Genomic DNA, 14,158 nt, shown 5'->3' with positions numbered 1-14,158 from the left:
CCCAGGTCATGGTGGTGACGTCATGAATCTGAGACACCATGTCCCACCATACCAGGGCGTCCTCCTGGAACTGAAACGTGGCGCACACCACTCTGTCGTTACCAGTGACACCCATGAAATTCAGGATTCTGGTAATCACCGTTAGCCACTGTTCGGCTTTCATCATGTCCGGACCTCCCAGGAATACCGGAGGTGCTTGCTTCCGGAACCGCTCATACAATGGTTCCAATCTATGGGCCGCCACCACTATCTCGGCCTGGGCAGCAGGGGCAGGTGCCACTGGAACTACGGGCACAGAAACCGGCAGAGCACCCCGCCGTCTCAACCTCTCGAATCTCGAGGTCTTGTTCTTCGATCCGGCTTGCATCTCCGCAAACCGCAACTCCCAATTCCGGGCTCCCGATCGGCCGGGGGAGCCTGGGCACTGTGGCGGGTTCTCATCACCCCGGCCACGAGCCCTGCCTCGGGGACCTCTGCCTCGGCCCCTAGCAGGTGGGGGAAACTGAGCTCCCTGTCCCTGATTCGACCCTACGGAGTTGCCCTGACTCCTGGTAGTCCGCCTGGCGTCGATCTAGTTAGAACCGCCTGCGAAACCAAGAGTTGGCATATCAGGTCGTATTCAAGGCGAGCTTACTAATGCCGCTTAATTTGGAAATTAGAAAACGAAACATGCGCCTATTCTACTATCAGGCTACTAACATGCTTCCTAACAGGCTTTTCTTTTTCATAACTGAATAAAATAAACTACTAAAGCAATAAAGGCTTACTGAACCGTGAACCGAGCTAACTGCTGATGATGATTGTACATGTCGTGACGATCTTCTAAGACAACCCGCGCTCGATACCAAATTGTAACACCCTAACTACCTTAGGCGTATTACGTGATTTTTAAACGTATCTTTGTGCAAAATTTCGTTGCTAATCAACGAGGTTTATGGAAAAACGTGATTAATTAAAATTTTGCTTTTTGATTAAACTCGTAAAACATATTACAAAAGACTCGGGATCCCGATTATAAAAATATTTACAAAAAAGTTTAACTGATTAACTATTACATCAAAATAAAAGTCGTCTAACGACAGTTACAAAAATCTCAGCCTTGCTGTCCCGAGGATCGTACGCTCCAGGCCTAACCGCCCCGACATGTACAATCTCATAAGCTCGCTCACGGTCCATCAGCTACGGCCTTGCCTTTACCTACACATGAACATAAACCGTGAGTCGACGTACTCGCAAGAAAAGCATAATAATATCATACATAAAACTAACCGCCGTGTCCAACACGATACCGAGTCCCGCTTACCATGCCATGTCCAACATGGTACCGAGCCACTACCGCCATGTCCAACATGGTACCGAGTTCGAACGTTCATAGGGACGGTACTATTGACACGTAACAACCCGATCGGTCGAACCGGCCATACTCCGCCGTCGGTCATACTCCACCGTACCGACGTGTTACTATATCCTCCCGATCTGGCCGAACCGGCCATACTCCGCCGCCGGTCATACTCCACCTCGTACCGACGGATACGTCAATAGCACGGAACCACCAACCAAGTGTCGGCGACTGATCGGCCAAACCGGCTCATGCTCCGATTGGCTTGTCATACTCACCTCGTACCGACGTGACAGGAGTTGGATGGTTCGAAGCCAACATACAACTAATGTAATCTAATAAGGCTTCCTACATGCACGCTAAACATGTAATCTACATATGCATACCGTTATACTAATCTTACCTCGGATTCCGATTTCAGGTGTGCCGCCAACCCGACGAACCGAAGCCGAGCGGCGGACATCGGCTCCTAAACCATAAAAATCACAACGCTATAAGTTGACACGCTAAATCACTTCCCGGACTAAAACTTGGAACTAAAAGTTTCCCTATCGATAAAAAGCATGGCAATACCCCTAAAAACATAAAAACGAGGAAAACTAGGGTCCCCGAATTTTCCCCAACCTAGACCGGTTGTCCAATCGAATTCCGGTTCGGAAAATTCGAACCCTCATCCGAATTCCGGATGCACAACCGAATTCCGGCTCGCAGGCAGCCAACTAAAAATCTCATAACTCGACCAATTCAACCCCAATTGGTACCAAACTTTCCAGACCTGTTCTAAACACCCCAAAGAACAAATCTAAAGCCTCAAAACCACCCAGACAGCACATACACAAAAATCACCATTGGAGCTCAAGCTTTGAGTTCCAAACTCAAGCTTGAGCAAATCCACCTAACATGCATCCAAACCTAGTTAATTCTACTCAAATAAGCATAATATCACCTCTGAAAACTAATAGAAACAACAGCAACATCACAGAATAGATTCACAATGTTTTCCTTCCAAAAACCACATTTTACATAGAAAACTCAAAGCTTGAACAACCTAACTAATCATGCTTCAAACAACTCAATTAACATCAATAAAACATGCTTTGAACCTCAGAAAATAACAACCAAACACAGCCATAATCACAGCCACAAAAGCATGCATGCATCAACAATATATCAAACTTTTCCTAAGAAAATAAGAGGAGAAAGCTAGAAGACACCTACCACAATCAAGAATTCACTAAAGTTTTGCAAATCAAGCTTGAATCACCACAAAAATCCAGCTCCAAGCACCCCAAGTTCAGCCGAAAAAGAGAGAGAGAAAAGAGAGTGTTTTGCTTGAAATTTTCTTTCTTTTTTTTTTTTCTAAACTTAATATTTTGAGAAAATGAAAAAGAATTAAGCTAACTAAGCACTATTCATTTCAGCCAAATAAACCATGAAATAAACATTTAATTTTTCAAATAAAAAGTCACTAAAGACAAAAAGTCATTGGGGCAAAAAGACCATTTTGCCCCTCCACCATAAAATCACAAAAATCATACTAAAGGGGTATTTTTGGGAAATTCTAAATTCCCGGCCAATCCCGACATTCCCAATGTCTAAAACCCGTCCCCAAACTACTAACATACTAAGTTGTGATTTCTACTGAGCCAAACGCCGAGTTCCAAAATACCGGACACCGGAAATGCAGAATATGCAAGCTACTGGATAACATAAATAACAGTACTAAATTATTTAAATAGCTATAAATAATTTCATAATTAAACATAAACAACTGCTAATTTCCAAATTAACTAAGCGGGCTTTACATTTAGAGTGAGAAATTAGAAAGAGAAGCTCCTCGGAGCTCCATTGTAATTATAATACATAAAACCAAAGAAAGAAAATTTAGAGTGAGATTGAGAGAAATCAGAGAAGAAAAACACAGAGTTAAACTAAATGATTATCAACCAATATCTATGGTTTGAAATCTAAAGCAAGTTTGTAATTACTTGTTGATTTAGTGGAGATCAAGCTACTATAAGGCGAGCTTGATGGAGACGTAGCCCCTATTCTGGATTGAACTCTGCGATCGAACTCCTGTATTTCTGATCTAACTATTTTTTCTCTCTAACCCTAAAAAATCTCTTTAGTGATGTTTGTGTTTGATTGTGTTCTTGAATCTGTGTGTTTTTCTAAGTTCTTAATTTTTGGATAGTAATTGTGTGTGTTCTTCTCGATTTGGAGCCCTAGGGTTTTCTCTATGAGAGAGAGAATCAGCTCGATCGAGATCGATATCTCAAACATTCTGAGTGTTTACTTAGATTTGGTTAGGGTTTTAGCCTTGTGTGTTTAGGATGAATTGATCTTATCGGACACTATTTTTAATTTTACCATTTTTAGTTATGGAGACATGTAGGGGTGTTCGCAGTGCGGGTGGTGCGGTTTATGACCATTTTTTTAAACCAACCCGCACATCCAGTTTTTCTAATTTCCCAAACTGCACCCGCACCGCAAAACTAAAAAACTGCAGAAACTGCACCGCAAATAATGGTGCGGTGCGGTTTTTGCAGTTTGGACTATCACCAAATAACTAAACTATCACAAATACCGCAAAGCTTGAGCAACACCTGTCAAAAATACCATAAGGCTTAAAAATATGAAAAAAAAAATCAACAATACAATAGTAGTGGGCTTTGAGTTGAACATTCACATATTGGACCTAAATAAATATAAAAATTGGTATTTTTATAATGTGCGGTGCGGTTTGGGTTGAACTGCATATTAACAATTTAAAACCGCAAACTGCACTGCACTGCGCGGTTTAGGAAAAATTCAAACCGCAATCGCACCGCAAAGAATTTCAAATCAAATTTTTTTAGCGGTGCGGGCGGTTTGAGTAGTTTGATGAACACCCCTAAAGCATGACTAAATTTGCAAAATTATGATTTTTTGTCTTTGTGTATTAATTGTTGTATTTTATGAGTTAGAAGTTGTAGATTCTAACATCAACCAAACATCAAGGTTGTCGTGACTCATGGTGATGATTGTAGTTGTATTGTGAAGACTAAAAGGTAAGAATTAAGGGAATTTTACACCACGTAGTGAAATTTTAAACTTTTTTATTTTTTTTACTGTGGGGCGGAATTTTTTTCAAAAATATTGTGTAAGTTTTATATTGTGTACTGTGTTCAGTTTTCACGGTTATTCCATGGTTGTTTTATAGTTGTTCCACTGTTGTTTTAATTGTTCTATTTTGTTGTTTTATGATTGTTTTATAAAAAGAGTATATTTGTAAAAATATTCCGCGTGATAGTAAAATTGTAAATTTTTGTCCAAAATTTAGTATTTTTGTAAAAATTCCAAGAATTAATGTAGATAAATAAATGAATCTATTATGAGTGTAAGGATGTATAATAATTATAATAATAGGGTAAAATTGAGTTATTTTATGGAGTTTTGTCAATTTTGTCCCTTGTATGAATTAATTTCCTCTTCTTTTTGTTTTTCTTTTTTCTTTTTGAACAATTCTTCCTTTTGTTGCTTTCACATACTTCTTCCCCCTAAATTAATATGTATATTTTCTCTGACATCAAAATATACATGTATATTTCTAGTTATCTATATCCACAAATGTTTCTGTAGTAATGTCAGAGGTGACTTGGCCATTCACAAGATAATTAAGATGATAATATATATTGGTTTTTCAGAACAGTTCAAGGTAACTTCCATACCATTTCATAATTGACCAATATCAATATATATAAATATTAAATATGTATCTATATTTCATTAATTTTATATAAAAGTTTATAAGTAGTACCCTTTTGGGATTACTTCATGTTGACTATATAATTTTAATTTATTATTTTAGAAAGAATTGCTTTTACTTTGAATTACATGGAAATTATTGACCATTATTATTAATAAATGTGATGGCACAAATTATTATAATACTTATTAAATGAAAGTAAAATAAAGGAATCCCAGACCAACACATAAAGTGTAATATATATAATCAGATCATCTTTCTTATATAGATATAATCATAAAAAATCATATATCATCACACAATATAGATCAGAGAAGAATAAAAATTAAAATGTACGTAACAAGGCCTATGTCAATGTATAGAAGACAGCATGAGGCACTGTCAATAACACCTCAGTTGGAAGGTCCGAATTCTGGTTATCTTGTAATTTTTAACGAAGATGATTATGAGTTGAAGGAGAGTTGGACTGGATCATCATACAAAGACAACACCATCAGGGACTTGCCTTTCCCTCAGAACAAAATTCTCAAAGTTGAGGATGATGACTTCTATCAGGATGTCCTTTTTATCCCTGTTCTCAATCACCCATTATCTTCCAATCTTTACTATGCTATTGTTCAGGAGGGCAACCATATAGGGTACGCATATATAATATATGTATCATCTCTCTTGTTATGTATATATGTATGTGTATATCGATCGACTAATAATATAAATTAAATGATATTGCGATATCAAATAGACTTAGTTATGTATTTGATCTCAACTGTTTGGATCCTATTTCAATGGCTATTAATTATTAATGATATCGTATAATTAATAACATAGTCCTCTTTCAATATATGTATTACTATATTATTTTATTTTTAATGTGTTTTAGTGTTTATGTTTCTAATAATTTCGATCAACTGTGCATAGTTAATTTTGTAATTTTTTTGATAATTATAAATAGTATAGCACCATTCTCTCCTCAAATTTATTATTTTTTTCCTTCACTACTACTTAATATCTACCTCATTTTATTACTCTAAAAAAATAAGTACCTCATTTTTTATAGAAACTTTGGAAAATAATACCATATATGGCTAATTAACTGTAAAGTAATTTTTTTTAATTATTTGATTAAATAAATTTGTTTGTTACTTATAGAGAAGCATACACAAGTTCGAAGAAAAAGGAGAGCAGTACTAGCATATTCGGTAGCTATATTAAAGACGTTAAACCAAAGCCATTAGATCCATGTGATCAATATCAACAGGTTGAGATAACTCAACACCGCCATGGTTTCACAGCCACGTCCATTGCCTCAGATGGGTTTCCTCCTTACTTTTTGAGGAACAAACATTGGAGTGTCGAAATGTGCACTCCAAAGTACTACAAACTAAGCCAAGCCTTAGGTCTCAACTCAACTCTCCGCGCAACTCTTCCCCCGTTCAACACCACTCAAGTCGTCGGGAAATGGTACTGTCCGTTCATGTTCGTGGAAGAAGTTATGAAATTGAAAGACCAAATGAAGAGATCTATGTTCTACGAAATGACGCTTGAGCAAAGATGGGTTCGGGTTTTTGAGTGTGGAAACGAGGGGAACTTGGTGTTTGTAAATGTTGTTGTTGAGACGGAAGATGTTTTTATTGTTGGGGGAATAAGGAAAGCCATTTGGGATGAGAAGAATGTGAACACCAATAAGGTGGTGTGGTTTATGAGTGAAAGAGTTGGAGAAGATTGTGGAATAGGGTTGAATGCAGCTATTGTTGATAGAATGAAGTGGGAGCAAGAAAGAGTTGGTTGGGTTAGGGATAGGAGAAAAGGGAGAGTGGTGAAAGCTTATGAGTATGATGGATTGGATGAATGGACTAGCTTCGGTTGCTATATTTTGGTGGAGAGTTTTGTTTTGAGAAGAATGGATGGATCTCTTGCTTTGACTTATGATTTCAAGCACACCCACCAAATTAGATGTAAATGGGAATGAAAATTTATGCCATTTTGGTTTGTCATTTCCACTCTACAAAGCTATAGATATTGTAAAAAAAATTTCTTTTATCTTTGTGCTTGTTGTGTGAATGTATATTAGTTTTTATAGGTTTATATTCATGTGTGGGTTTACTTTATTAAATTAATTAATGATTTATGTGATATATATATTTTGAAATAGATTTTATATGTTATCATCACTTTGTGCTTAATTGTAATTACATGTTTGAGTTGTGTTATATATACATATATTCAAAAGTTAATTATAATTTTTATTATCTAACTATATATTTTCGTGTCTCTTGAATTTTTTAACTCGATAAAAGGGTTTATGAACTATTCACAATATTGTTAAGTGATCATTCTATCAGGTTTTGTCACGCATGACAAACAAAATGATAGTGTGGCTATTTAGACTATTACTGTGCATTATTTTATTTTAATTTTAAATTACACACATGGCACTGATGTGACAATGGTATAAACATCCACATTATCATTTTATTTACCACGTGTGATAAAATTTAACAGAAGAATTACTTTACAACACTTTGAATAGTTCGATGACCATTTTCAAAGTGCAAAAAAATTTAAGGGACACAATAATGCATAGGTCATAGTTTTGGAGCTAAAAATTTCAGGATGCACAATAATGCCTCTATAGTCCATCTTCTCCATATTAGAGAAATATAAGAGACCACCATCAAACTGTCACATAGTCAGAAAGAGAGGCCACAGAAGGAGTAAGAGACTACTAAAGGAGAGAGGAGAGAGACTGAGTGAGACCACTGGTGGACGGAGAGAAATGCTATCTTTTTAAATTAACTGTGGTAAAGTTTGAATTAATCTTTAAATTTGTTTTAATGTAACTGTAACTAACTTTAAAAAAAAAAGCTACAAACAGAGTTACAGTTACAAAGCTAGAGAGGATATATTAAACTCTCCAAAATAAATCCCTATATAGTCGTAATGCATCTCTTGCATTATGATGGGCATCCCCATTATCAATTATCGGAACATGGCAAAGAGATACATTTAGAAATTTTTATGAGGATTCTCAAATTAGGGTAACAAGACTTGATAAAGCTGATCGATTCTTCCATTTATAAAGTCACTGTATAAAACCAACCGTTTTTAATTTAAAATGAAACTAATTCTTACCTTAAGCTCTCATTCTCCAATGATTTGCTATCCGCTACTACCGGAGCTTAGATCGCTAGGTTTTGAGTTGAAAATAAAAAAAAATAGATAAAGAGGGAAGAGGGTTTCGTTCGTACGGTAGAATGAAAGTTTCGTTTTGTACTGTTAAATTTATAAACTTAAAACATATATATAGATAAATATAAATTTATATAAGTTTTTATAATAAAAACAATATTATAATTGTTGGGTTTTATGCCCTAAATAAAGCTCATTTCAATATAATCAGATTTACGTACTAATATAGATCAGAAATAACATTTAATGTTGCATGGTTCACATGATTTATTTCATGATTATATGTACATAATGTATAAATTCATTTGAAACCCTTTTCACATACTTGATCCTGTTTATTGTGTTGTCAACTAGGGCTGAACATTTTGAGCGGGTTTGACCCGAACCCGAGCAACCCGCCCGAACCCGAACCGGTGAACCCGCAAAATTTTTTTTTTTTTAAAATTTCGGGTGGGTTGGGTTGAACCCGGTACCCTTCGGGTGGGTTGGCGGGTTGAGATTTTAGGGGTACCGGGTTTCGGGTTGAACCCGTGAACCCACCCGTGAACCCACTTTATAAATATATTATATATTTTTTTATTTTTTTATTACTGTTTTTAACTTCTTATATATATATATATTAAATTAATAATTAAATAAATAATAAAATCCTAAAAAGTAAATATTAATATATTATTATCATTTACTAACAAACCCTACAAAATATTATAACAGATTCACAGCCACCATTTTCCCACAGGACTCACCACTCACCAGTACCACCACCAGCCATCACCCACTCCACTCCACCATCAGCCAGCCACGATCTTCACCACCCACGCCACCCACCGACGACGAGTCGAAGACGCAGGGGAGGGATCGACGACGAAGACCTCGGCTCCTCCTCCTCTTGGCTCCAAGATCGGTGACTCCTCCTCGGCTCCTCCACGAGTCCGTCCGTTCGAGTCGCCCACCGCCGCACCACTCCGTCGTCGCCTGGCACAGCGGCTGTAACTCTGGTAATCTCTCTCTCAGAGTCTCATCTCAGGTTATATATAAATATATATTCACTATTCATTTCAGCTTTTTTTTTTTTTTTTGAAATCCAAATTCATTTCAGTTTAATTATATTATTATTATATATATATATATTACTTGAGTTATAAATAATTAAATATATATTCTTTACTTTTTTTTTCTTATTTCACATGTGGATCTATTACAAAATACAGATTACTAACATTAGTTTTTTTTTTATTTGAATAATTACTATTAGTTTTTTTTTATTTGAATAATTACTAACATTAGTTAATTTTTAATTATGTAAATCTTTAGTTTATCTCTAAATCTTTAGTTAATTTTATTCTGTACCTAAATTTCACACTCATTTTTATATGTGAGTTATAATTTATTGTAATTAACTCACATTTTAAGTGAATGATATAAATTATAAAATTAGAGGGTAAAAAAATGCCTAAAAAATGTCCTTTTATTTTAATTTATTGTTTTTTTTATTAATTTTAATTTTTTTAATATGTATAATGTATAATATGTGTGACATGACAGTGAATTAGTCCGGTTTGCTCGAAGGCTCGACGCTCACGCTCACTTTCACTAAGTTTCTTTTGCTGCCAAACTTTGCATTTCAAGGTTAGTGTATTAAAAAATTAAAATTGTTCATAAATTGTTAGAGGAGTTTGAATATCTTAAATATTCATTCATAGAGAAGTAGGTTCTGTGATTAATTATACTGCGGTGATTGTAGAATATGCATGTTAGAAGAGTTTGAATATTTTAAATATTCATCCATAGAGAAGTAGGTTAAATTTGTGATTAAGCGCGTTGATGGGTTGGATAATTAGATTACCATTTATATATTTTAAATATATCTTAGTTTTGTTATTTGTTTGATTTTAACAGGTTTGAAAAAATGGTTGATATAGTAGAAGATAATGTTAATGAATCTGGATCATCACCATCTGCCAATGAGGAGGAGAATCAATCAAGGAAAAGGAAAACAACAAAGAAAGCAACAACAAATAGAAAAAAGCCTCCTTTGCCTCCTAAGGTTAAACCTAGTGGTAGTGGAAGTGGAAAAAGTAATAGAAAATCGTCACATGTTTCGAAGCACTTTGAAAAGTTGCCAAAAGTTAATCCTAAGGATCCCAATGAAGCTCCTAAGTGTATGTGCATTTATTGTGGTAATGAGTTCAATTGTGCTACTAGCAACGGGACGAGTCACTTAAACAACTACTTTCGAAAAACTTGTGAGCAAAGCCCTTTTAGAAATGATGAGGATAAGCAGAAGGTGCTAAGTTTCGAGCCGCTTAAAGAAGGAGAAAAAAGTTTAGTTGCGGTTGCTTTCAACAAAGAAGCATGTAGAGTTGCCTTGGCAAAGTATATTGTGATCGATGAGTTGCCCTACGGAGCATATCGAGGGGGAAGGTTTCAAAGAATTTGTTCGGACCTTGCAACCAAGATTTGAAATCCACTTCTAGAATCACCATTGCAAGGGATGTTCTCAAGTGTTTTTGTGAAGAAAAGAGAAATTGAAGGATATTTTGAAGAGTCAAAGGGTGTCCATCACCGACACATGGACATCAATTCAAAATCTCAATTATATGGTGATAACGGCACATTGGATTGATGATGATTTCAACTATCAGAAAAGAATTATCACATTTTGTATAGTTGAAGATCACAGAGGAGACACAATCGCGGCACAAATTCATGAGTCTTTAGATGCATGGGGCATTACTAAATTATTTGCAATCACAGTTGACAATGCTTCTTCGAATGATGGTGCTATTCGGAGCTTGCGACGAAGTATGGTCAAATGACAGATGGTATCATATTAAATGGGAAATTTTTACACATGAGATGTTGTGCTCACATCATCAACTTGATTGTTGTGGAAGGTCTAAAGGAAAAGAGTCATTCAATTTCAGCTATAAGAAATGCCGTGAGATATGTGAGGTCTTCTCCTGCCAGGTTGACAATATTTAAAGAGCATGTTGAGAAGGCTAAAATTGAATGCAAAGGTCTCTTGAAATTAGATGTCCCAACAAGGTGGAATTCTACTTTTCTCATGCTTAATATCGCTTTGAAATTCAAGGATGCCTTCAATAGTTGGTTGAAAGATTTGAACTACAAGGCCTATTTTGAGGAGTTTGACAAAGATGGAAACAAGAGGGACGGGCCGCCTATTGAATCAGATTGGGAGAATGCAAAGGTCTTTGTGCGATTCTTGGGAGCTTTCCACGAAATCACTGTATGAAGTTTAGTGGCTCGACATATGTCACTTCAAATAAGTACTTCATTACGATTAATGGAATACAACAACGGTTGTATAAGTTGTCACTTACGAGAAAATGAAGACCTATTATTAGTGAGCATGGCTAAGAGCATGAAGGAGAAGTATGATAAGTATTGGGGAAGCATTGATAAATGTAACGAGGCACTCTTGATTGCCTTAGTACTTGACCCAAGATACAAGTTGAAGTATCTCCACCATTGCTTAGTAAATTGCATGACCCAATCACGTCAAATTTGATGGTGAACAAGATTGAAACAAGTTTGAGAACTTTGTTTGAGGCGTATGGTGGGTATGAGCAATTACTGACAACCATCATCGATTCAGGCGAGTCAAGGTGAAGACATTACTAGTGTTGATAATACTAATACATTCTCATCAGATTCTTATTCATTTCTTTCGGATGACATGCATGTTGAGTTTCTGCAAGAGAGGATCGAGCAATATGGTGAAGTGTCAAAAGATGAATTAGATAAGTATTTCATCTCTCGATGACGTTGAACCTATAAAAGTGGGTCAACTGACCGCTTTGATACTGCTGAAATGGTGGTGTCTAAATTCATCCAAATATCCAACCTTGGCAAAAATTGCTCGTGATGTCTTAGTGCGTTCAGTTACCACTCGTTGCTTGAGGCGGCTTTCTCCACCTGGAGGGCGTATTTTAGATCCTTTTAGGAGCTCATTGAATCCAACAAGCTTGTGGAAGCTTTGATATGTACGAAAAATTGGTGGAGCCAATCACATCAACCTATAGTTGTTCGTGAATATGAGGAGGAAGAAGAAAGTCTACCGACAATGGAAGACCTTGCCATTGGTATGATTATACTCTATCATATCTACTATCTAGTATTTTTAACTTTATATTTTATATAGATTATAATTATTAAATTAAATTAAGTCATTAAATTTTATACTAATAGTTTTGTTATTAAAATTACAGATAGTACTCCCACTAACACCGCCGCCACTACTTCTTCAGCGACTGCCACTTCATCAATGCAGTCAACTAACTTCACTTAGATCTTAGTAAGTAGTAGTAAATAATAACTAATAAGTATTGATTGATCATTTGCCCATATCTTCTACATATTTAAGTTGATTTCATTGTTCAAGCTAGCTAAATCTTGTCGTGTGTTTCCATTTTGAAATACAGATGATGTCCTGACGGAAAAAGAGAGGAGTCGAAGCGAAGTCACCCAACAACTTTCAAGTCATTATATGGACTTTGGATTTATAAGCATTTTTTAGTATTGAGACATTACTATGGACTTTATGGACTTTAGATTTTCATTTTATGGACTTTATAGATTTTATGGACTTTATGGACTTTAGATATGGATATTGGATATGGATGTATTTTGAAATATTTTAGTTTTCACTTTTATCATGATTCATGAACATGAATATGAACTTTGATTTGATTTGATGAACAGGTTGTTTGTTTGTTGGTTGGATTGATTAATGCATATTTTCTTCAATAGTATATAAACAAATTGTTATATTTATATATGCTTAATTTAATAAATAAAAAAATTAAAAATAAATAAAAAATTAATTTTTTTTAAAGAGTTGACCGAGTTGGCCAAGACGGCCATGACCACCCGCCAACCCTTGATAAACCCGACCAACCCAAACCCGCCAACCCGAAACCCGCCAACCCGCCAACCCACCAAATTATGCCCATTCGGGTTCGGGTTTGGGTTCATTTTTTTAAACCCGAAACCCGTGAACCCGAAACCCGCCAACCCGAAACCCGGTAAACCCACCCGATGTTCAGCCCTATTGTCAACACATTGGAAAGTAAACATGACTATGTAAATAAAGATTCTTAGATTTATCAGACACAGGATTTTACTGATGATAATCTACAGCAGAGTTTACTTGCATTTAGTATAATGCTATGTTCTTTCCAGAGCATTGGTTAAAGTAAAGCTCAGGTTGGGTGCATGGAGTATGCATCGGAAGGGACCGATATTGAACTTTGACTTAGATTTATTAAACTTACCGTAATATCTATTCAAGTCAATATCGCCTAGTTGATTCTAGATCAAATGATCTTAATCCTGTTATGATTAGGCTCAATCTCCAGAGTGTTATTCGTATTCTTTGATTTGTTAGTTAAGCCTACTTTTGGGTCAGGGTGATACGTACATTTTGGGAACACGGTAGTGCAATTGAGTGGGAGCGCTAACATAAACATGGAATCTATAGCTTCTATCTGGCGAATAGTAAGTAAAGGATGATCTCCTTCGAGCTTGACCAAACGAAAATAAATGGTGGAGTACTCATTTCACATAAGCTAAAATATCATTTATACGGGGTTAAGTGTTTTAAGGATAAAATACATTGTAGGGTGTTACGGTAATCTAATCCCTTTACAGTGTAGATCATTCATATAGAGGATCATTGATCAAATTAGGATTATAACAATGGATAACTAATGACGTGTCTATATGGTGGAACATATAGAGCGTTCTATATACTGAGAGTGCAATTCTAAGTTCTATGCGTGGATTCAACGAAGAATTAATAAGTCAGTGAATTTAGGTTATAAATTCTTGATCTGCTTATTGGAAGCTCGGTTATATAG

At 35.8% G+C, this 14,158-nt stretch overlaps 1 protein-coding gene and 1 long non-coding RNA gene across 2 annotated transcripts; both read left to right on the top strand.

Moving 5' to 3' along the window:
- Positions 1 to 5,152: 5,152 nt before the first annotated feature.
- LOC115699034 (uncharacterized) lies at positions 5,153 to 7,258 on the top strand. Its single transcript, XM_030626241.2, has 2 exons — positions 5,153 to 5,725; positions 6,237 to 7,258. Exons 1-2 carry the CDS (start codon positions 5,418 to 5,420, stop codon positions 7,054 to 7,056), a joined length of 1,128 nt encoding a protein of 375 aa, XP_030482101.2. The 5' UTR covers positions 5,153 to 5,417; the 3' UTR covers positions 7,057 to 7,258.
- Positions 7,259 to 12,301: 5,043 nt separating this feature from the next.
- LOC133030056 (uncharacterized) lies at positions 12,302 to 13,100 on the top strand. The gene is made up of 3 exons (XR_009683960.1): positions 12,302 to 12,382; positions 12,509 to 12,594; positions 12,722 to 13,100. It is a non-coding gene; the product is annotated as an uncharacterized LOC133030056 (long non-coding RNA).
- Positions 13,101 to 14,158: the final 1,058 nt, after the last annotated feature.

The sequence above is a fragment of the Cannabis sativa genome, chromosome 8 (assembly GCF_029168945.1).
Source record: "Cannabis sativa cultivar Pink pepper isolate KNU-18-1 chromosome 8, ASM2916894v1, whole genome shotgun sequence".
NCBI classification, from domain to species: Eukaryota; Viridiplantae; Streptophyta; class Magnoliopsida; order Rosales; family Cannabaceae; genus Cannabis; species Cannabis sativa.
This window is presented reverse-complemented; position numbering and strand designations above follow the sequence as displayed.